At 41.4% G+C, this 24,166-nt stretch overlaps 1 protein-coding gene across 6 annotated transcripts in view; it reads right to left on the reverse strand.

Annotated features, from left to right (window-relative positions):
* Positions 1–17,849: 17,849 nt before the first annotated feature.
* Positions 17,850–24,166, reverse strand: part of Amot (angiomotin) — a 58,804-nt gene continuing 52,487 nt past the window's right edge. For all 6 annotated transcript variants that reach the window (NM_001432883.1, NM_001432882.1, NM_001432880.1 and 3 more), the window contains 3 exons: positions 23,826–24,058; positions 21,813–22,733; positions 17,850–21,484 (listed from right to left, as the gene is read on the reverse strand). In NM_001432883.1, coding sequence (NP_001419812.1) covers positions 21,387–21,484; positions 21,813–22,733; positions 23,826–24,058 — 1,252 coding nt within the window. In that variant the 3' untranslated portion in view covers positions 17,850–21,386. The remainder of the gene's footprint in view (positions 21,485–21,812; positions 22,734–23,825; positions 24,059–24,166) is intronic.

The following is a 24,166-nucleotide window of genomic DNA, read 5'->3' on the forward strand; positions in this document are numbered from 1 at the left end:
CCTAATACAACTTTGTTTTGGTGACAGCCTTCTGCCTGTTGCTTTCAATGATTAGTCTCCTCAAAGATAGGCTTGCGTTCTTGAGTCTGAAGTGAAATACAAATAAACAAACAAAACGTTGAAATATTTTAGGGCTGGAGAAGTGGCTTCATAAGCAAATAGTTTAATGTACAAACATGAGAACTTTACTATAGATAAAAAATAAAGGCTGCGGTCAGTGGCTTCTTTGTAACCTCAGCACTGAGAATGAAAGGAGAGAGGCCAGACAAGATAACTGAATTGAGCATTGACAGGCTCAAAGTTTCCTGACCCAACTTTACCTAGTCTTAAAAAGTAAGGTGAAGAGTATAGGCATATATGTTGTCTAATCTGCTTCCCTCTAGCCCACCACCCACCAGAGGTAGTGGAAGAGAAAATGTATTAGAATACAGGGGAATTGGATGTGTTTAGCAATAGTTCTTTGGTGGCAGGTGAGTCCAATCTTCATTATCAGGATATCAACAGGTCAGTCAATAGCAAACACCAAATATAAACCAGCAGCTTCAGTCCAGTGCTCTCAGCAGGCAGACACCATGGATGAACCAGAAACTGCAGTCCAGTCTACTTGACAGTCACCACACACAAGCCAGTGTCTATAGACCAGTCCCCTCAGCAGACACCACACAGGATAACAAAGGCAATTTAATCAAGAAGAAGCTTCAATGCTTGCCAACAGGCCAGGGTCTGCAGAAGAGGCAAGAAGCCACAGGAACCTCACAAGAAATTCCTTGGTGAGTTTCTCTCAAGCAGCACCATAAGTAGAGGTCAGCAATGAAATGTAAGGCAAAGCAATACATGTCTGTCATTAACGAAGAGTAGCGAGGCAGAATAAAGCTAACCAAGGCTCCAGCTCTCACTATCTGTGGGGACAAATTTATATTTCTTTATCTTCCATCCTTTCACGTGTCTGCTATAGGAAAACATCCTTTGGCCTGTGTTTACTTCAGGGAAACATTCTTCCATGGGTTAGCTTTAGCAAAACGTCCTTTCACCTGTGTGCCCCAGCAATACATCATTTGATATAACTGACTTTCCAAAGAATCTAGAACTTCTCACTTCAGAAGAGTGATAAATGAAGACATATAACATTCACCTCACCTCTGATGTCCACATACACACTCATATACACATACACACACATATACAGAGAGAGAGAGAGAGAGAGAGAGAGAGAGAGAGAGAGAGAGAGATAGAGAGAGAGAGAGGGAGGGAGATGGAGAGGGAGGGGGGAGAGAGAGAGCATACACATGAGAGAGAGGACTAAAATTGAGGAAATCCTATAGCTAGTACAGCATCTACCATGAGAACAAATTTTATTGACCAAAGAGTAAAATAGAAAACTCCCATCTACTTTTGCGAGGACTTATTAAATATTTAATAAACGGCACTTAAAGGTTAACAGGAAAGGGCGTATTTCATTTCCTTTAGTTCACTGTTTTACTTCATTGTTCTTCATTGGGGTACAATAGGTTTTGACTTTCATATCAAGCATTAGTCTGAAACTACTGCTTTTTTTCTCAAAACATGGTAGTGTGTGGATCTGGAGCTGATATAAGGAAGTCTCAAATGTGTATTTGTGCAGATATGCCTACCTCTCAATTATGGAGGCTCTATGGAAGAAGCAGAAGTTTCTCATTCTGACTGTATATGAGAATAATGTAGAGAGTTTATTAAATATACAGACACCCAGATTACATGTCAGGTTGTATCAATCATGTTTGGAATAGAGAAGAAGGCCAAAAAATCTGTATTTTCTCTTAGATATTGCCCAAATGTCTCCAACATGGTGTCTCAAAGATACACACAGTTAATTAGTAGATGTTACTGAATTCTTCCAATCCTGCATCACTCACCTGTTTTCTTATCCTAATCTTTACATACTTACTTGCAAACACTGACTATCGAAATACGTTCTCATGGCATCTCAGATAGCACAAGTTGCGCCGGCCATGAGAACGAACAAGGGTCCTGTCATACACAACATCTGGAAACCAAATGTTTTCCTAGGCAGCTTGGTGAAGCAAGAGTGGCAAGCAATTTGGCCCATACAGGAAGCATCCTGTAAGCCTGTGGTTTCTCATTCTGTCTTTGCACACTGACTTGTAAGGTGATACAGTCTGAGGGAGCTCCTGTTCCTCCTAGTGCTTAGAAATAAATCTGTCCGCTGAAGCAATCAGAAACAGCAATAGAAATAGTTTTCAAATGAAGAAAGTAAAGGTATTTTGAGTTTTAGGTGAACTCAACTTTTATTTATTTATTTTTTTTAATTTAGAGAATACTTTATTAGTTTTTGTAATCAAACCCACGTATATAAGACCTTACATATTTAATACAGTGTGTTACCCCTGTACAAATGGAAAAAACTTAAGTTCAACATTTCTAGACCAATATGGCTGTTAATTTCTGTACAGTGCCAACTCAACACAGTAAACGGGGATACTTTTTTCGAAAGTTGACAGCACAGGTAAAGTTTCAAAAAATTCAAATTATATATCTGTATATATATTTATATTTATATAAAAAGACCAATAATAGCAGTGTGTTATGCATCAACAGCAGCAACAGCTTTTCCAGGTTCTGCAGTCATCTGAACAAAACTGTAGAGACATCCAGCACACTCCATTAAAAAAAAAAAGTAAAAAAACAAAACCCGAGAAAACAGCACAGTTCTGTTACTCTTGTGGTACCTGGCACCATTTTTTTTAAAATTAGCTTCTCAATCATCATCTGGAAAGAAAACATTCTGAGCAACATCATTAAAAACAGCTCTGATAAAGCACGGTCACTACTACGTATCATAAAGCAGGTACAAGCTATTTTATATCCACAGAGGTATGATACAGTACTGTCCTACATCTATAATACTAGAGGATACAATTTAAAAGGCATTATTTGAGACTTGATTCTACTTTTCCAGCAGAGGGCCCAAAGGATGGTGTGACACAGCTTTGTAAAGAAACATACTCTAGACAGGATTTCCTTTCACTAGTGGCACACTTCTAAGGAGTCATTCTCTCCATGAATGTCAGCTAAAACCGTTATTAAAAAAATGAAATATCCCTAGAACAAAACCGTATAACCACCGGATTCACATGAAGATGACCTAGTGGAGACAAGCTGGACCTCACCTTACCAACAAGCTATCAAATCTGTTATGTTTAAACAGTGAGACCTCCAAGGAAGGAGATGCCAAGTAGTGCTTCAAAGCTTCGGACCACAATCAAACACAGCATCCTTTTCAACAGAAGCAGAAGCTCATCTGAATATGCTCATGGATGCTGACATCAACATTTAATCATCTCCTCACTCATCCAGGAAGAGGGGGAGATCAGTTACTACTGTACTTTATTGTGTTCAACCAAATCACCATGTTACAAAAATAGCAAGCTGCCATAATAAAAAATAAGGCTCCTCTATCCAGCACCAGATAGCATCATTTTACTTTCAAGTCTAGAAATTGCACACATGTATATAAACCAATCGAAGATGAGGATTGAGAGTTCATCTTGGTGGATTTTTCCTTTGATGAATATGAAGTGTCCTTCCTTATCTTTTTTGATGACTTTTAATTGAAAATTGATTTTATTTGATATTAGAATGGCTACTCCAGCTTGCTTCTTCTGACCATTTGCTTGGAAAGTTGTTTTCCAGCCTTTCACTCTGAGGTAGTGTCTGTCTTTGTCTCTGAGGTGTGTTTCCTGTAGGCAGCAGAATGCAGGGTCCTCATTGCGTATTCAGTTTGTTAATCTATGTCTTTTTATTGGGGAGTTGAGGCCATTGATGTTGAGAGATATTAAGGAATAGTGATTATTGCTTCCTGTTATATTCATATTTGGATGTGAGGTTATGTTTGTGTGCTTTCATTCTCTTTGTTTTGTTGCCAAGACGATTAGTTTCTTGCTTCTTCTAGGGTATAGCTTGCCTCCTTATGTTGGGCTTTACCCTTTATTATCCTTTGTAGTGCTGGATTTGTAGAAAGATATTGTGTAAATTTGGTTTTGTCATGGAATATCTTGGTTTCTCCATCTATGTTAATTGAGAGTTTTGCAGGATACAGTAACCTGGGCTGGCATTTGTGTTCTCTTAGGGTCTGTATGACATCTGTCCAGGATCTTCTGGCCTTCATAGTTTCTGGCGAAAAGTCTGGTGTGATTCTGATAGGTCTGCCTTTATATGTTACTTGACCTTTTTCCCTTACTGCTTTTAATATTCTTTCTTTATTTTGTGCGTTTGGTGTTTTGACAATTATGTGACGGGAGGTGTTTCTTTTCTGGTCCAATCTATTTGGAGTTCTGTAGGCTTCTTGTATGCCTATGGGTATCTCTTTTTTTAGGTTAGGGAAGTTTTCTTCTATGATTTTGTTGAAGATATTTACTGGTCCTTTGAGCTGGGAGTCTTCACTCTCTTCTATACCTATTATCCTTAGGTTTGATCTTCTCATTGAGTCCTGGATTTCCTGTATGTTTTGGACCAGTAGCTTTTTCCGCTTTACATTATCTTTGACAGTTGAGTCAATGATTTCTATGGAATCTTCTGCTCCCGAGATTCTCTCTTCCATCTCTTGTATTCTGTTGGTGAAGCTTGTATCTACAGCTCCTTGTCTTTTCTTTTGATATTCTATGTCCAGGGTTGTTTCCATGTGTTCTTTCTTGATTGCTTCTATTTCCATTTTTAATTCCTTCAACTGTTTGATTGTGTTTTCCTGGAATTCTTTCAGGAATTTTTGCGACTCCTCTCTGTAGGCTTCTACTTGTTCTCTAAGGGAGTTCTTTATGTCTTTCTTGAAGTCCTCCAGCATCATGATCAAATATGATTTTGAAACTAGATCTTGCTTTTCTGGTGTGTTTGGATATTCCGTGTTTGCTTTGGTGGGAGAATTGGGCTCCGATGATGCCATGTAGTCTTGGTTTCTGTTGCTTGGGTTCCTGCGCTTGCCTCTCGCCATCAGATTATCTCTAGTGTTACTTTGTTCTGCTATTTCTGACCGTGGCTAGACTGTCCTATAAACCTGTGTGTCAGGAGTGCTGTAGACCTGTTTTCCTGTTTTCTTTCAGCCAGTTATGGGGACAGAGTGTTCTGCTTTCGAGCGTGTAGTTTTTCCTCTCTACAGGTCTTCAGCTGTTCCTGTGGGCCTGTGTCTTGAGTTCACCAGGCAGGTTTCTTGCAGGGGAAAAGTTGGTCCTACCTGTGGTTCCAAGGCTCAAGTTTGCTCGTGGGGTACTGCCTAAGTCCTCTCCTTGGCGGCAGCAACCGGGAAGATCTGCGCCGTTCTTTCCGGGAGCCTCCGTGCACCAGGGTTCCAGATGGTGTTTGGTGTTTTCCTCTGGCGTCTGGATGTGCACAGAGTGCAGTCTCTTCTGGTTTCCCAGGCGTGTCCGCCTCTCTGAAGGTTTAGCTCTCCCTCCCACGGGATTTGGGTGCAGAGAACTGTTTATCCGGTCTGTTTCCTTCAGGTTCCGGCGGTGTCTCAGGCGCAGGGGTCCTGCCGCTCCTGGGCCCTCCCCTACGGGAACCCAGAGGCCTTATACCGTTGCCTCTTGGGCCAGGGATGTGGGCAGGGGTGGGCAGTGTTGGTGGTCTCCTCCGCTCTGCAGCCTCAGGAGTCCCACCTGATCAGGCGGTGAGGTCTCTCTCCCACGGGGTTTGGGAGCAGAGAGCTGCTGCGGGCCGGGATCCGAGGGTGTGGGACTTCCGGTCAGAAAATGTTTAATTGAGGCTGGCTTACAGCTTAGAGGTTTAGTCCATCATCTTCACAGCAGGAAGCCTGGCAGCATTCAGCAGACATGATGCTGGAGAAGGAGCTGAGAGTTCTACATCTGGATCTGCAGGCAGCAGGTCTTCCTAAGACTGCCAGGCGCTGAGCCTGGGCTTGAGCTCCTGAGACCTCAAACTGTACATTTTCTATTGTTCCTCGCTGAGGTTGCTCCTTTTCGCTATAGATCTGCAGAAGAATGAACATTAATAACCACACAACAAGGCTGGAGGGGTGGCTCAGCGGTTAAGAGCACCCTACTGGTCTTCCAGAGAACCTGAACTCAACTTTTAAATGTTACTTCTAGTTCTAGAGAGCAGGGGGCGGGGTATGCCAAGAGATGGCACAGAAATAGTCCAGTTTGCTCCAGAAGGCCACCACAGAACTTGACCATTGAAAAAAGGTACTGTTGGTATCTCAGCAGTTCAGCTTCTCATAGTTCAGTGTAGAGAGCCTTACCATGGAAGGAGGCAGCAAGTCGTCCATTTTCCCAGAAGTATGGGTTTAAACACAAATGCCACTGTGCTAGGCAACACCTGTTGATTTTGCTGAGCTAACACTGAATAGCAACAGTTCCTTGATTGTGGATCTTACTGGCACCCCCCACTCACATACTCTTAATCATTTCTTCCCTCATTTAAGGATCTCAGATAGCAGGAAGCCATTTCACTGCATTCTGGTTTTTACCATGTCTATTTAGTGAAACAGAATACCCACATGCGCAGCCAGTCACATGAAGCAGCTTTATTATTTGCAGATAGGCAGCAAGAGACCACAGAAGTCTAGAATTTGCTCCAAGCCTTAGCTCAGAAATTTTCTTAGGGTGGATGACATCTTCACTGCTCCTACCTACACATGATGATATGTCTCCAGGGTCACATAACTGACTGTGAGAAAGTGTTGAAAAACCTAGAATGCTCCATTCTTACCCAAGAATATTCCATTCCCAGAATATTCTATAGGTATTACTGAGAACATCAGGCAAAAGAATGGGGGGGATAGGAGGATTTCAATGCCACCTGTTGAATAGTCCCACAGGAAGGCAGGGTGGGGACACTAAAAATAGGGCAACAGACAGCTTCTAGACAGGCCCTTCAAGGACCAGAAGCAAATATTGATGAGAGGGTGAATCACCTATGAGAGTGACAATCAATCTTTTCCCCATTAACCCTCATTTTCCATCACAGATCTATCCAGTTGACATTTTCAATAGTAAGATGCGTGCCTTCTGCCAAGAGATGCATTCTTCAAGCCACATTTCACCAGGCACTGCAGCCTATATAATTATATGCTCCAGGGCCCAGTTATTTTCCCTCCAGAGAAAATTATTAACTGGATAAGGTTGAGTGCCAACTAGTGGCATAATAATTTAGAAAATAAATATTATCTGTACATCAAAAGAATAGAAAATAGACCATCTGTACAGTGATAACAAGAACTCAATTTGAAGAACTAGGTTTACATGATCTCAGTTAATCACAGGATTGTAACAGGAGTTATTGTTCTTGTTTGACAGATAAAGTGATGCAAACAACCCATGACAGTTCCCAATGCTACAAATCGTGCTATTTTTGAAATTAATACTGATACCTTAACAAATATCAGTAATCAAATTTACCAACCAATAAATAGAATCCTATAGGCTAGCTGCAAACCAGAAATGTTCTTATGCACATGGGGCCACAGAGTATAGCTCTGGTTTTGGTTTCAATTACTTCATATAGATTTATTTGGTGCCCATGAGTTGTTCGTTTCTCAAAATTGAAAATCTGAAGGAGAATTGTGAATTATTGTTTTGCATAGTATACTAATGGTAAGTCTGAATGAAAATAAGCCTGAATCCTCTGAAAATACTTAATGTTGTTAATACCATTCTTCAGTGTACAAAATTCTTTCACATACTTAAATCATCTTTATGCAAGTTATAACACATTGGGAAATGATGCTGTCTTCTTTTCCTCATGATGACCATTTTATTTTTACTTTAATGCATTCATTTCATGAATAGTTTATTTAGAGATTACCATCGTTTGTTATCACTAATAACTGTGTATCTACTGTGTAGTAGGAATTAATTCTGGCATTGTGAGAAATGTTGAGGTTATAACTGCCACCCACTCAACTTTGAGCCGAAAACCTGACTGGAACAAAGGAATGAAGGAATAACAGACATACACATGTCCAGAGATGCTGGGAGCAGGTGTAATGTGCAATCTGTTGGAACCACATGTACCACCACCAGTAGGCACTTCAGCATGCTTCTTGTGTACAGCACAGGGGAAGTGGTTAGCTAGTCCCAGTAAGAGGTCTCTGTAGGCGGGCAGTCTTGGGTTATAAACATCTTGGGGGAGGAAGGTACAGTTGCTAGTTTTTGCACACACTGATCAATGATCCTTAATCCTTTGTACTTGAACCAGAGGAAGAAAGTTTTGACAATCTTGAACAGGATGAGCTCATATGGGTAAAGGCTTTGCCAATTTTCCATGGATCTGACATCTTGGTCCATGCCATAGCTTTGCCCATGTCAACAATAAACATTTACTCAGAATGTCAAGGCATTTATTACTTTCCCCTCAGGGTACAAAATAAATCTCATGCTTTCCTTCACTGAAGGAAGGTGTCCTGTGGCTAAGTAAGTAATGTGCTGTAAGGAATGCCTAGTATATAATTATTCAGCCTCAGGCCTATAATGATCAAAATATAATTGCACTCCAGCTAAATCATTTCATGTTCTGATAGAAAATGCATTCTCACACTGTAGATAGGTCCCTCTCCTTTATTTCCCTCCTACATTATAGGCTCAGACTAAGGCTGTTTAGTAGACAACACTTCAAATACTTGAATGTAACTGTCAGCATCAGCCACACTCATCATCCCTGTCTCAATCTCTGTTCACTTCTGTGTAAGGGACTGATTGGTGCACCCCAAGGATTCCTCCCTGTCCCAGTTTCCAAAGTAATTGAGGTAGGATGCTTATAAATGGCTGAATTCAGCTTCTACCATTTCAATTCCCAAATTACTTGGGCCTTGAATTAGGGCACTGGCTGTGTTCGCTTAGTTTCTGAATCGCAGCATCTTTGCTGCCTGTGCCCAATGGGATTCCTTCCTGTACCACTCCTGTGACTTTCTGGCTTTATAGCATAAGCTTTGGTTAAGAAACTGAAACACAACTTTGAAAGGAAAGAAAGAGACTTCAGCTTGAGGACTTTAATGGACTAAGACATGGAAGTGAGGGGGGGATAGAGGTTCCATACAAGGGAGTGAAGGGGCTTGTGGGAAATTACTTCAACGTGCCTAAAATGATGAAGAGACAAGATGCAGGTCAAGGATGGGAAAGTTGGGGTTTCATGTTGCTTAGAAGGTTGCCTAGTCTGCTTGCAGTCTGCAGATATGAGCACAAACTGAGTAGAATTATAAACGAATGTAACTTTGAAGATGGATGAACTTTCAATTTCCCGAGGTTAATTTTCAGCTACATAAAAATGGCATGTAGCCAGGCATGGTGTCACACACCTTTAATCCCAGCACAGGCAGGTCTCTGCATTTGAAGCCAGATGGTCTATAGAGCAAGTTCCAGGACAGTCAGGACTACACAGAGAAATCCTGTCTCCAGTGTCAAAAGCGATGATTTATACCTAAAGTGAATTCTGGGTGGTTAATAACTTACACTCACCCATTTCCACACTTAGAAACATAGCTGAGATTCCCAACTGAAGGCTGTTTTCACATTGAAACAGGAGTTGAAGACTGTGAGTAAGGCAGGGGGATATTTATAGGTTGAATGAATAGAGGACTGTGGGTGGAATAGAATCATGAATCTTCTTACAAAAGGGCTACATTTTGATACATTTGTTGCTACATTACTTTATCATTGTTCAAATATGAGAGTGCACTTACATACACAAAGATAGCTGCAAAGTCACTGTTATAATCACATAGAACTGCTAGCATATATGTGGGCCACATCAGATCAAACTGTCATGTGTAATTATTCCTAGAGAAGAGAACGGGAAACTGGCTCATTAAGGAGGCAGTGTAAAAATTTTCAAGGGAAACTAGAGATGATGAATATGTAGTGGTCGAACGGCCCTAATATAGATATCTTTCCCAAGAGGTAGAACGTCTGCATTTCAGGAGTACAGAATGCACTTTGTTGGGTTAATCATTAATTCCTTTAATTAAACACTATGTACATCATGAATTATTTAGGCAAGAACTGGGAGTCATTGCCATAGAAGAAAGGTTGCGTAAGTTAGCCTTTCCCCTTTCCCTTCCGGGAAATGATTGAAGAGTGACACGAGAAAGGGAAATAAAAGTCTCACAAGCAAATATATTTACAGTCCATAGTCAATGTCTCCATGTTAGTTACTTTCCTTGTTACTGTGACAAAATACCTGAGAAGATGCAGCACAAAGGACAAAGATTTCAGCTTGAAGTTCAAGGAGACCCCTTACATCAGATAGGGAAGGCACAGAAGCAGATGCAGGAGGCAGATATCAGTCGTATTGTTTCCACCGTAAGGAGGCAAAAAATATGTAAGCAGTGAGGGTGGGCTATAGAACATCAAGACACACACTCCAGTGACCCAGTGTCTCCAGCAACACTCCACCTTCCCAACATTCCAAACTAGTGTGGACCAAGTGTTCTAACATACGAACCAATAGGCAACATTTCACATCCAAACCGTAAGAATTTCCATTAGTAGGGCACAGAACTTTTGGGGTATATGTAAAATGACATTTATAGAAGGCAAATTGATTTGGACGGAGCTCTTACACCAGCTCCCACTGGACACAAACAAGGAGGAATTACTAAAGTTCTGTAACAGGAAACTAAAATCAAGTCATTTATCTGCATAGCTGTCTCCTGAGAGGCTTCATCCAGCATCGGATGGAAACAGATGCAGAGACGCACAGCCAAACATCAGGTGGAGGTTGGGGAGTCTTGTGGAAGAATCGAGATAGGATTGAGGTAGCTGGAGGGGTAAGGACACCCACTACCATGTCAACTAAGCTAGGCCAATGGGGGCACACAGAAACTGAACCGCTAACCAAAGACCATACAGGGGTTGGACCTAGACCCCCCCCCCCATTCATTTATAGCAGATAGGCAGGTTGGTCTTCATGTGGGTCCCCTAGCAGCAGGAGAAGGGGCCATCACTGACTGTGTTGCCTGCCATTGGTTCCCCTTCCCCTAATTGGACTGCCTGGTTGGGCCTCAGCAGGAGAGACGATGCCTAGTCCTGCTGAGACTAGCTGTCCCAGGACAGCAGTGTGGTACCTAACTGGGGCTCTCCCTTCTCTGGAAAGAAGAGGAGGGGATAATGGAGGGAAGGATTTGTAAAGGCAGGACTGGGAGGAGAGGAGGGAAGGCAGATGAGATTGTGATTATAATATGAATAAAGAAATATAACTTATGGGACAAAATCAGAGAAGATAACTACATCGTCAAGCAGAGCAGGTTTAGAGCAGCATACCACCAGCGTGATAAGAAGTCACCTCTGCTCTATCCTATATCCTAAGTCGCTTTGGGAGTAACCAGTCCATTTTGATTCCCTGGTTCAGCTTTCTTCCACTCTATTCTATCTCTGTACCCACTGCCCATGTCGTTTCTTCCCATCACATAGTTTCTGAAAGATACCCAATCTGGGAATTGTTCTTGCTCAAAGTCTCCCCGACTTGTTTTGTATAAAGTGCTTTAAAGTAGACTGTTGATCAAGGAAGGCTACTGCCCCAAATTTCCCCCGGTGCTGCCTTTAAAAGTTAGGATACTCCCAACTGTCCAAAGGTAGATGATTAAATAGAATGGACCCAGCACTGAATAAAGGTGTACTGCTTTTATACATAGAAATGTATAAAAACTCAAGCAGTACAAAATGTTCTCCCCAAACCAGATAATTGTACATACAGACACTCACAAAAATTAGAAACACGTGGGAGTAATCAGCTCTTTACATCCAAAACACAAAGCAGAAATTAACGAACCGTTAAAATGGTGATACATTAGAAAAGAGTGAATTTGAACAGTCACAACTAAAATATGGAGATGAGGGGCTGTAAGAGCCAGAGAGGAGAAGGACACTAGGGGAACACAGCCCACAGTCAACTAAGCATAGGGGCTCACAAAAACTGCAGGGACAATCACACAGTCTGTGTGGGTCTGTGCTAGGTACTCTGCATATATGTTATGATTCATTTAGTTTGGTGTTTTTCTGAGACACCACTAAATTAAAATATTAAGAGGCTAGTCCTTTAGTGTGTGAAACTGTAATGAAATGGTATTAATGTATTGTTCCTAAAGAATTTCTTATTACAATCACACTCAATAACAAAATATATACAAGAATGAATTGTAATTATATTTATTCTCAATGCAATAAACATACGCTATAAGTTAACAAATCTCTTATATTGTTAAAATTCTCCGAACTAAATTACTTTTATAAGCATGGAGAACATCTATATGTGAATTTTAACCGTGCTTTTGTGTGACAGCTATCAACAGGGAAGTAATTTTAATCAGTCATGCGAATAGAAAGACAAATTGTCAGTTCTCTGAATAGAAATGATTCTCTGGTATTGTCAAACCATTACAATAATAAAGGAGCAAAAAAAATATTAAATACTATGCTGGCTAATCTTGGTTTTCAACTTGAAACAAATTGGAAGAAGCTTCTGTTGAAGGATTGCCTTCATCAGATTGGCCTGCGGGTATGTCTGTAGGTCCTGTTCTAGATTGCTAATTGATGTAGGATGGCCCAGTGCACTGGGCCATGTCACCCCTGGTCAGGTGAGCCTGGACTGTGCAAAAAAATTTAGCCTAGCAAGACAGGGTAAAATCCAGGAAACAGTGTACCTGCATTATTTCTGCTTCAATCTCCTGCCTTTGTTCGCCTTGATGACAGAACATAACCTGTAAGATGAAATAACTTCTTTCCACCTCGAACAGGTTTTGGTCAATGTTTTATCACAGAAACAGAAAGCAAATTAGGGCAAAGGTCAGAAGCAAGGTACTGTGTGTGTGTATTTGTAGTGAATGACTATATTACATTCAATTATTTTCATTGTAGTGTTTGGGGCAGTTTGATTTAAGTTTTGTATAGAGTTGGGATTTTTCGTTATAAAAATGTTTTTGTATCTGTGCTTGCCTTCACAATATTTTTGCATGCATATGGCATATGTGTCCACAGTGGTGTGTATGTGTATACACACACACACACACACACACACACACACACACACATATATATATATGCCTGTGAACGTGTGTGCAGAGGGCAAAGCAGGAAGTCAGATGTCTTCCTCTATCTCTCTCAACCCTGTTGCCTGGAGACAGATGTCTCACATAACTGGTGGCTTGCTGTTTCAGTGGACTCTTGAAATCTATCTACCCCTGTCCCCTTTGATGGTTACGGGCACATGCAGCTATCTATGTTCAACTTCCTATGTGGTTGCCGGGAATTCAAATTCAAGTCCTAATGCTAGCAAAGTAAGTGACTTCGTTCACTGAGTCATCTCCAAGCCCTGTTTTCACAGTTTTTCAGGATATTTGATGTAAAAAAGACTTTCCAAACTGTTTAAGCTCGAAGTTTTATAAAAATATGGCTTTACCCCTCTGTAGGAGAGAAAGACAAGTATTAAAAGACATGTCCTGCTCCCATTTTTGATCTTATACCTGGTTATACTGGGTTTTCTTACTGTATAACTGTAGGAAAAATATTACCATGACCCAAAGTACATAAGTTATACATCTGTCACATTAGCATATAATACTCAACAGGGCACAAAATAGCAAATCCCCTTCCTGCTTTGCCCATGTCTTGTTATTCCCATACATTTTTATGGTGCTCCAGCAACTGCTATACTTCTCTTGACCATATTCTGCAACCCAATCTTGAACATTTTCCCTTTACTATCTCTTGTTTATTCCACTGGTTCCTCTAAAACTGACTAAATGCAAGCTACCATACATTCAGGGTTTCAAAGAGAGGCCAACCATCCTATTTTTTTCTCTTGTTTGATCTCTCAAATTTTCTACGAACGGGATTCTTGTGGATATTGCTTCTATCAAAAAACCATACCCATGGCAGGACAATGGAGTTGGTGAAGGCAGAATGGGAGAAAAGGTGTTATGTGGACAGAACCGATAGAAAGAAATGGCAGCTTCAGGGGCACATCTTCAGGTACATAGAACACTTACAGTACATTCAGATTTGGAGATATTTTTATGTGTGTCTCATAGTCAGTTTTGGATCTGTGTGAAAGAATGTATGACTTCAGAAGCAGTATTTAGTCTCATGGAATCATGTAGTCTAAGAGCCAGAAAGGACATTAGAGATCATAATCCAGTGACTTCATATTTCAAAATGGTCATTGGCACCAAATGAGCTGGGCAAATCCCAAATGTGGTTGCACTTGTCTCAAGAACTATAATCCATGTAAACCAATCACTAAAGTTACCAACAACACACTCTGTTTGATAGTAGCAGTAAATCCAACTACTTAGAGTCATCGCTGTTGAGAACTATGGGCAGCCATTTCCAAGGATGAATGAAGAAAATAAAACATCCACTTAAATAGGAGAATGCATTGCAGTTAACACTCGTGTTAAATTGACAATTTAGCCATGTACGGTTAGGAGTCTATTGCATTGTTGGAGGATTTCAGAGAAGGGGAATAAAACAAATGCCAGGAAATCATTTTTTTCTCAAACTATGTGATCTTAGGAGTTATATCACTATCTTCCAGGGAGCAGGATCCAATGAAGATTCCAAGGTCTTACTTTAGAACCATAAGATCAGCATATTTAAATGCAAGGCCAGGTAGTGGACACTGAATGAATACCTGAGATGATGGTGAGCTCATTGCTTAGCAATGCACTTACTTAAGAACCGCTTTCTATTTTAGTCATATGAGCCATGTAAAAATGTTGTAGGGTGACTATCTGTATAATAAAAATGTCGGGGTTGGGGATTTAGCCCAGTGGTAGAGCGCTTGCCTAGCAAGTGCAAGGCCCTGAGTTCGGTCCCCAGCTCTGAAAAAAAAGAAAAGAAAAAAAAATGTTGTAAGATGACTATATGCATTGTAGAAAGCTAAATAAAAGGACATCAGATAGTTTATCATAATCTCCAGGCTCTCTGCGGGAGAAACCACAGCACCTCAAAGCCTAAGCCTGTTTATTAGAGTCAAAGAGAGAAGAGGAATAATTGCATCTAGCCAGACTTGGAGGAGGAATTATTACATGCAGAAGACCAAAGAGGCAGGGTTTATGCTTGATCAAGGTGACAGACTTATCTAATCTCATTAGGAGCAATCTATGTAGGGGAGAAGTCTTTGAGCCATAAACATCTATGGGTAACTATATTGGACATTTTCTGCATACACTATCAACATCCACACATGGACTAAAGAGAAGATTGTGCCATTTCCTTGAGAGTCTGAGGATGGGCAACATGACATGGCAGTATCCATGTCAACAACACATATTGACTGAGGACCTCACACACTTAGGACTTCCTCTGCTCCCCACATTTTAGTCTATTGCTTCAACTGTGATCTTTAATGTTCGTTGAGTGGCTCTTCTACCATATGCTCATGTGATACACAGAGACTAATATATTTGTTTCTGTTTTACTGATAAGCCTTATCTTACAAACAAACAAACAAACAAACAAAAACATATCCACAGGTAAATGTGTTTGTTGGAAGAGACAGTACTCAAACACAGAGCTCTGGTGACTTCCACACTACTTCTGTATGCCAGGTAATTTAGATGTTAAGGTTTTCTTCAGCTTTTCAGCAGTTGTACCTATTTTCTAGAACCTTTGTACTTGGAAACAGTCATTCGATTTCACCTTTGCACATACTGATCCTTTCACCTGGAATGTTAATAAAGCCCCCTAGTCTGTCAGGTTGACACTTGAATAGTTTTCCCTCAAGTCATCCCAACAGCCATTCCCTTCCTTTGCACTAGTCCTGACTTGCTCGAATTTTTGGTTATTTCATGTATCTCTGTGAATTTTATGAGTGTGCACGCCCACAGATATGTGATTTGCTGTAATTTCCTAGAGTCGGGGACTTAAAATTGTGTATTCCTGTGGTTTTCAATATACAAGCATCAAATAAGTACATACTCAGAAACTCTCACATATCCAGCGGTAGATGACAACAAACTTGCATCTAAGAGTACTCGTGATGTGCTACCCAGTGTGGGTGTTGAAAAGAACATGGAGTCAGAGGGGGTAGGGAGTAGGTCCTATTATTGAGGATTCTTCCATCAAATATCAGGTAAAACCAGTCAATTCCAAGAGCAGAGCATTTGCATTTTTTCCCCAAAGCAATCGAGTAAACAAATGAACAAACCTAGCAGCCTTCCTGTATGGGAAGTTGGCAGCTAAAGGAGTGTGAGATATGATTTCTGATCTCAGTGGGGCATGCCTACATTGAGAGGTGTGAGTAGCAGGCAGATATCAAATTGTGTTAGAATCCTCCCTAGATATGCTCCTACCTCTGAAACGCCGTATGTTCTGAATGGACCCTTGAATCACAACCATTTAAAAACCAGGGACAAGATCCTTGTGAAAGCTCTGGTTGGCAAAGCTTTATAAGATGTGATAACATTTAATACCACCTTCTTTGTTCTGAAAAGGGGCCGTTCTTCATCTCCAAAGTTTTCAAATAACTCATAAGTATGGAGGAAGTACAGTCCCAGCTCAGACTTACAGTTGTCTAAATCCTGTACTCCTGATCCATTTCATTTGTAACGTCAATCACAATCGACTCCATTGTGAAAATATGTCACTTTGAGGTACTTCTGGAGCGTTTCTTCCCCAGTTAGGATGCTGACTCACTACTAAACATGAAGCATAGAAAAGGTAGAGGAAAAGCAGCCTCATCATTTCTTTTTTTTTTTTTTTATTAACTTGAGTATTTCTTATTTACATTTCGAGTGTTATTCCCTTTCCCGGTTTCCAGGCAGACATCCCCCTAATCCCTCCCCCTCCCCTTCTTTATGGGTGTTCCCCTCCCCATCCTCCCCCCACTGCCGCCCTCCCCCCAACAGTCTAGTTCACTGGGGGTTCAGTCTTAGCAGGACCCAGGGCTTCCCCTTCCACTGGTGCTCTTACTAGGATATTCATTGCTGCCTATGAGGTCAGAGTCCAGGGTCAGTCCATGTATAGTCTTTAGGTAGTGGCTTAGTCCCTGGAAGCTCTGGTTGCTTGGCATTGTTGTTCATATGGGGTCTCAAGCCCCTTCAAACTCTTCCAGTTCTTTCTCTGATTCCTTCAACGGGGGTCCTATTCTCAGTTCAGTGGTTTGCTGCTGGCATTCACCTCTGTGTTTGCTGTATTCTGGCTGTGTCTCTCAGGAGAGACCTACATCCGGCTCCTGTCTGCCTGCACTTCTTTGCTTCATCCATCTTGTCTAATTGGATGGCTGTATATGTAAGCCTCATCATTTCTAATGAACGCCCAACTTATGTGTTTTCCCCCTTATTTTACTTTTATTATTTAATTTCAAATATGACTACACAATGTGTTTTGATCAAATCCACCCCTATGCTCCAACCCCCAATTCTTCCCATACCTCCCCACCACCTTTTCTTCCAAACTTCCTGTGTTCTTGTTTTTCTGTGTTCTTGCTTGTCTGAGTGTTGTCAGCGCATAGGTGTGACTGGCCTTTATAAGAAGCCACGCCCCATCTAAAACTAATTGGCATAACTATTACTGTTACAGAATAGGAATTCCAAGGGAAAGTGACTCGAAAATACTAATCCCAAAATTAGTTCTCTGCTTTGCATGCCCCTCATTTTACTCCTCAGAACCCAAAATCTAAAAGGTGCAAAGCTCTTACTATATATAGCTTGCTTGCTTGTCATTGTATATAAAGACTGCTATAGAGCATGCGGCTTGCCATATTGTCTGAAGATGTTTCAAGCACATCCCATACTTTGAGCAAATGCAAATTCTGCTGCTGGTGTAAGACATTTTTACTATCTTGAAAGTAATTACCAACACCGCCCAAAGCCAGTAAACACCAAAGCATTTTCCACACAGTGCTGCATTTTAAAACGGCTAACTTTATTGTCATTGAAAAGATAGGCTTAACTTTATTTGATCTAAGTCTCTTGATTTACAGAATAGGATCATAACCACTACAAAGACCACATACATTAGCCAAAAGTAATTCTTCTTGAACAATCTGCCAAACCCATGTAGCCATCTTATTCAACACATGCCATTAACCACAAAGGAGGTCAGAAGGATTTGAAAGCTTCTTTTAACCCACTCTTACTACCAGAAGAAAATGTACATGCTTCCAACCCTTCTCCTAATGTCAATGGGCGGCACTCGAAAGAAGAACTTCTAAAGGTTGTGGCAGGCCAAAATCAGTGACAATGAACCCACAGCGAATAGTTCCCTTTGAAAATACTTTCTGTAAGAAGGAACATATCCTAAGTAACACATTCCATGTATGAAGGAGCATGTAAGATAACAGACTGTATGGCTAACAGATATGAGCATTTATTAAAGTTAGCGCATACATCTATACTTTAAGCTGCCACATGATTTAGATTCTTCATGTAAAAAAGTAGTTGGGAAATAAGTTGGTTAGACCCACTCAACAGTGCAAAAGTAAAAAGAGAACATGACAGGTATCTTGCTAGTTTTCCTGCCATTGATGATGGCAGATGTTTCAAGTTTCTACTGCCCCATCACCCTGCAGATCAAAAGCAACACTGAAAGTAAAACCTTCATTAAGACAACAGTCACAATACATGACTTTCAAAGGAAGTTCAATTACCTCCCCAACAATGTTAATAGTTTTGTATCAAGTATAGTTCCCTCAAGTGAAATTTTGCTGGACATGGGACATGGGGGATAACATAATGCATTATAAGATCCTCATAGACGACCAGACAGTAAAAGTTAAGACAACAAATATTCCCTCCTCTTCTGGGAAGCCCAGGAAGAGGCCCCAAATGTTACTTTCACGCAACCGTGAAGACATGAGTTAATTTGAGATTTATCCATATTCTGAATTTTTAAACTGGTAGGTGGTAGGAATTTTCTCAAAAGGTAGAATCTATGCAGATTCTACCAACATAGTCTTTCTTCTTCCATCTTTTAGACATGCAATGTCCTTCTAGCAAATTGCCTGGGACAGACAACTGAAGAGAACAAGTGCCTCTTGGGTGATAGGCACAGAGGTTCTGGAAAGTTCAAATTAACAGTTCAGCAAGGACTTCCTTCTTTCCTCAAACACAGGATTCTAAAGAGATTGTTGCCACAGTGAGGAATGTATTTCATCTGTCACTTTACAGTATATGATTATAATCATGGCTCCCAGAGTCAGCCCACATTCTAGCAATATGTTTTCATCATGAGAGGACATGTAGGTTCTTTTATTCTCATTCATTTGCTTGAATAGAAAGTAGCTCTCCTGGTGTTTGCTGCCTGATTTTTCTACTGTCTGCAGGTTTTTTCCTTGCACTTTTAAATGTCTATTTGGCATTCACTCTGTAACTGAGGACCAATACATTGGATGATCATTTTGCTATTAAAAATGTGGAAAAATATACTAGTTAAAAGATGTTGTATTGCCTTCCCTCATCTACAGACAGACAGACAGACACACATACAAATAAACCTTTTGGAAGGTAATTAGGAACTACACAAGAATACAGGTAAATATAGCACTCTTATTCTCACAGAGGAATACATAAAATGACCCAAGACACCCAATTTTATAGTGAAAAACAGTTGGGGTGCATTTCATGTAGCTCAATGATTAAATGGGATGAGGAAAAAAACAATTTCATATAAGGCACTCCAGCAGAGACAAGATAAGAATTCAGATACCCAATCAATCTATTCACACCAAGAAGATTTTCATAATGTAGGTATGCCCTAGACTATGAAGATGTCCTTTCTTCAAAACAGAACCTTCTTTTTTATAATTGTTTACCAAAATGGGCATGTAATTGGCAGAACAGAGAGATGCGCGTGGTGATCTTGAAAAAGTCACTGATCTTTTCCAACTCTCAGATTCCTCATCACTAAACTTAATGCTATATTGCTAAATAAAGTTCTTCCCCACCGCTATAGTCCATGGCATAATGCAGGATACCCTTGTATCAATCTCATTTCTAACTTAACACATCTCTAAATGTCTACCCCCTTTACCCAATAGCCCCCTCCCTTAACCTCCCTATAGTCCTGAAAACTGATCTTAATGGTACTATCTGTAGTTCTATTGCCTTAATGAAGGGCAGAGACAAGGGACAAGGACCAGTGACACCTGACACCCTCTGTGTCCTTGGAGGCAGCTCTATGGCAAGGTCCCGTGTTGGTCTCGCCCATGTATACATTCCCAGCTGCTGCCCAAAGGGATCCCAAGATGGAGTCACCGGTAGTGAGAAGAGGTAGTTGAGGAGATTGCTGCAATCAACCTCGCTCCTGACTGCAGCCTGGTACTTTGGATTTCTCATGCTATTTCCTTGGAGGTGACAGCTGCATATACCTTTGAAGGCACATGCTAAGGATTTGGAAAAACAAAAAAGAAACATTTCCGAGTATTTGCCAGAAATTCAACACATTCAACCTGTCAGCAAAGATGTTTCCTTATCGTGCAAACGATTGGCAAACAAATACTGGCAAACCAGTCAGTGAGTCTGCATTGTTGGGGGGAAAAGGCTATGTCAGTCAAGTGGACTAATTTAAGGTGACTGGGCCATATTCATGACTATACCCAGATCACTAACGTCTGCATGCAGCGTCTCATGCAGCCCTTCATCAAGGCCTCTAACATCTAATCCCCTAAGAGAGGCAGTGATGGATCACTGTTCATTTACTTTCCTACCCTCTGAAAGCAATATATTAATTATCCAAATGCATATATTATTCCAGAGTATATATATGAATGTATCAACCTCCAGGAAGAAACCAAAAGAATCCACTTCCAAAGCACCATTGAAATGGAGAGAAATACCATCATTACGAGGAGGCAGGGTAACTGGCAACTGGGAGAGAAAATTGGCTCCAGCACCGTTCTTTACCCTAACCCTCTCTACCTTTTCTTCAGCATCCATAGCTCCTAAAACACTTTCTTTTCTCAGCCCAAAGTAAGAGTTTTCTGTGGCTGTTGTCTAGGTAGTGACTAGACAAAGTAGCAAGTCCTCAAACTCTCCCTGAATTTCCACTTCGTAACTACATGTTACAACCTGCCTTCTACACATACTGTATTCTTCAATGAAAAGTGACCTCAAATGGGAAATTTAAAACAAGTTGAAGCGTATTCAAAACATCAATGGACGTCACTACCTGTTAATAGTCCATGATTTGTATAAAGACCAACAGTAAGATGTAGAGCACATTCTGCTTAACCTATCTTTTTGAGGTACTCCCTAAGGATTCCAAAATAGATTGGAATTCATTTCTATGGCATTACTTATGTACTACCAGAGTCCAATAAAAAGTCCCTTTAGAAAAATCATCCCCACCTCCCAACCCCATCTTCACCCCAGATTAAACAAATGAAAGGGAAACATTATTAAAAAGAACTCTTGCTGATAACTCCAGCGCTTGATGTGGCCTTTAGATGAGATATTCCACCATCTCTGCATCAGGCTCTTGCCCCAGGATCTGAATGGGTGTCTTCCTTTCCAGAGTGCTGGAGTGGAAAGCAGGACCATCTGAATGGAAACGAAGGGTTAGAAAAGACTTAGGCAGAAAGGAAAGATTAACTTTCAGCAAACCATGTTAAGAACCATTACAAAACTCATTTCTAAATGGAACTTGCCACTACAGACATGCCTATCCTTTTCCTTACTGAAAAATGGCCTCTGCTCTTGACCATTCCCATTTTAGCGAGTGACAGAAGGCATTTCCAGAACATCTTTTCTTTCCTCTGACCCTTTGGATCATGCAGTGTTCAACTCTGTCAAAATGGCGGGCATCAGCTGATAGATGTACACCCGAGAACACCACCAGAAGATGCCTGCTAAAGAAAATTGTGACTACCTGGCTTATCTGGATTGCACATCAGATTTGGTGTAGACAGACGGCGTGGTCCGGAACTGGCACCTGGACTTGCAGGACCCTCAGCTTGAACCAAAGCTGGAGTTGGAGTCGGAACTGCAGTAGGAGGTTCAATCGGAGCTGGAGTTGATGCCTGAGTCGGAGTCGGAGCAGAAGCCTGAGCCGTTGCTGGAGCCGGAATCGAAGCTGGAGATGGAACCGGAGCCGAAGTAGCTGGAGCAACCTGAATAGCAGTAGTGGTGGCAGCAGCAGCAACAGTGGCAACAGCAGCACCAGCGGCAGCACCAGCACCAGCACCAGCACCAGCACCAGCAGCTGCACCAGCAGCAGTAGCAGCAGCAGGAGTTGGAGAAACGGTAGCAGAAGTAAGAGATGCAGCAACTGCAATCTGACCAGCAGCAGCTGGAGAGACAGGAGCAGCTGGAGAGACAGGAGCAGCTGGAGAGACAGGAGCAGCCTGAGAGATCGAAGTAGCTGCAGAGACAGAGGTAGCTGCAGAGACAGGAGTAGCTGGAGTGACAGCAGCAGCAGCAGCAGCAGCAAGAGCAGCAGCATTTGCTGGAGATGGGGTGGCAGTAGCAGCAGCTGGAGCAGCAGCAGCAGCAACAGCAACTGGAGCAGCAGCTACCATGATAGTGGTGTTGGTGGCAGCAGTGGCAGTGTTGGTGGCAGCAGTTGCATTGATGGCAGCAGCAGGAGCAGCAGCAGCAACTGGACCAGCCATTGGAACCGAGATGGGAGTGACAGCTGCAGTTTTGGTGGACTCTGATCCGCGCTCAGTTTGGGTGCTACAGTCGCGACTGCCAGTCTTCGAATGAGCTGAGAGTAGAGGAGTAGATGGAGGCACAGGGGAAGGTGTGGATGGCACAGGCTCAGCACGGTAGTCTCCACCCAAAAGAATGCCTAAGGGTGAAGCAAGGAACAAGAGGATGGGAGGTGATTTTTCTCTAGATACTGATTAACTATTTGCCCTTTTCGGGAATTGAGGAAAAGAAAATATTTGATAGTTTTCTTCCAAACGTGATTGGTTTTGCCTCTAGTGAACCTCTGGGATCCTCTCTCTCTTACATCCCAGCTAAGAGTTGCTTTTGGACTTAGATCCCTTCTTGTCTTTATTATTCAATTAACAACATAACATTAAACCTCTAAGTGTCCTGGGTATCAGTTACACTTCTTTTTCATTAGTGATTTCGGAAGACCAACTTGTCAGAGGTCTTTTTTTTGTACCAGTCATAATACCCCACATTCACCAGAGAGATGAAAATAACTCAGTGGCATGGGGAGTCTGTGGATACCAATAAGGGTGTTTTGAGTTGTGTAACGTACGGTTCCAAACATGACCAGGGCTCAAAGAACTCTGACTAAAGGATACTGCATTCATTGGATCAAGAAAGGAGTTAAAAACACCAAAAGATTTGAAATATATCATTTGTTTGCTTCCTTTGGATCAAAAATGTGTCTCAGTATGTAAGGTACTCCGAGGCTTTAATTAGAGGGGATAAAATGGACAGGAATTGAACGAAGAAGTACATTCTGTTCTCTTATCTGAACATTCTGGTAAGAAAAGCTGACACGTGACTTCATTAGCCTTAAGAGAATTTTGGGTCCTCTTTCCATAGGAGAGGAAGGAACATAGCGATGCTGTAATTTTGAATTTTGCCTGAGATAAAGTCCATTTGAGTTTTGAACAAAGTTCCCATGTGGCAAAAGCCAAATACAAGAATTTTTTTTTTTTTACATAAAAGTCAAGTTCGGTTCTTTCCCAACCCTAAAGAACACAGGATTCTCATATTTTCAGTCTTTCAGTTACTGTTCTCACCATGAGACTTCAGAGTCCTCCTTATGCATCTAGTTCCATGAGGAGAAAAAAATAACCCCAAACTCTCCTCTCTAGAAGCTGGACCATTGTCCTTTTCCTTGCTGCGTGGAACAGAGCCATGATACTTTCTAGGTATGTCACTGTACCCTTGCTTCTGTTCCTATCATTTTTCTTACCTAGGCTCCCCTTCCAGCTCTTGTCGTCTCGCTTCTCCTCCATGATGGGCACACCAGTCAATGTAGATGAGTGTACAAGCAGGCCTGATCCAGCATTGGAAATGGACATCAGAGACTTCGCTGGCCGCATGGATGACAGTTGCTCTGTCTTACTAGGCTCCTTTCTGGAGCGCTGCTGCAGCACCTTGATCATGGCATCCTTTTCAATAATCTGCGCATGGAGGGTCTTAATCCTAGGAGACAAAGAAAAAGCACACACAGAGACTTGGTTACTACTTCTCCATTCTAATCTCACCGCCTACATGGATTTGTATTCCTATTATCCTTTCTATTAAGGGCTG

This window comes from Rattus norvegicus, chromosome X, assembly GCF_021556685.1.
Source record: "Rattus norvegicus strain SHRSP/BbbUtx chromosome X, alternate assembly SHRSP_T2T, whole genome shotgun sequence".
Lineage (NCBI taxonomy): Eukaryota > Metazoa > Chordata > Mammalia > Rodentia > Muridae > Rattus > Rattus norvegicus.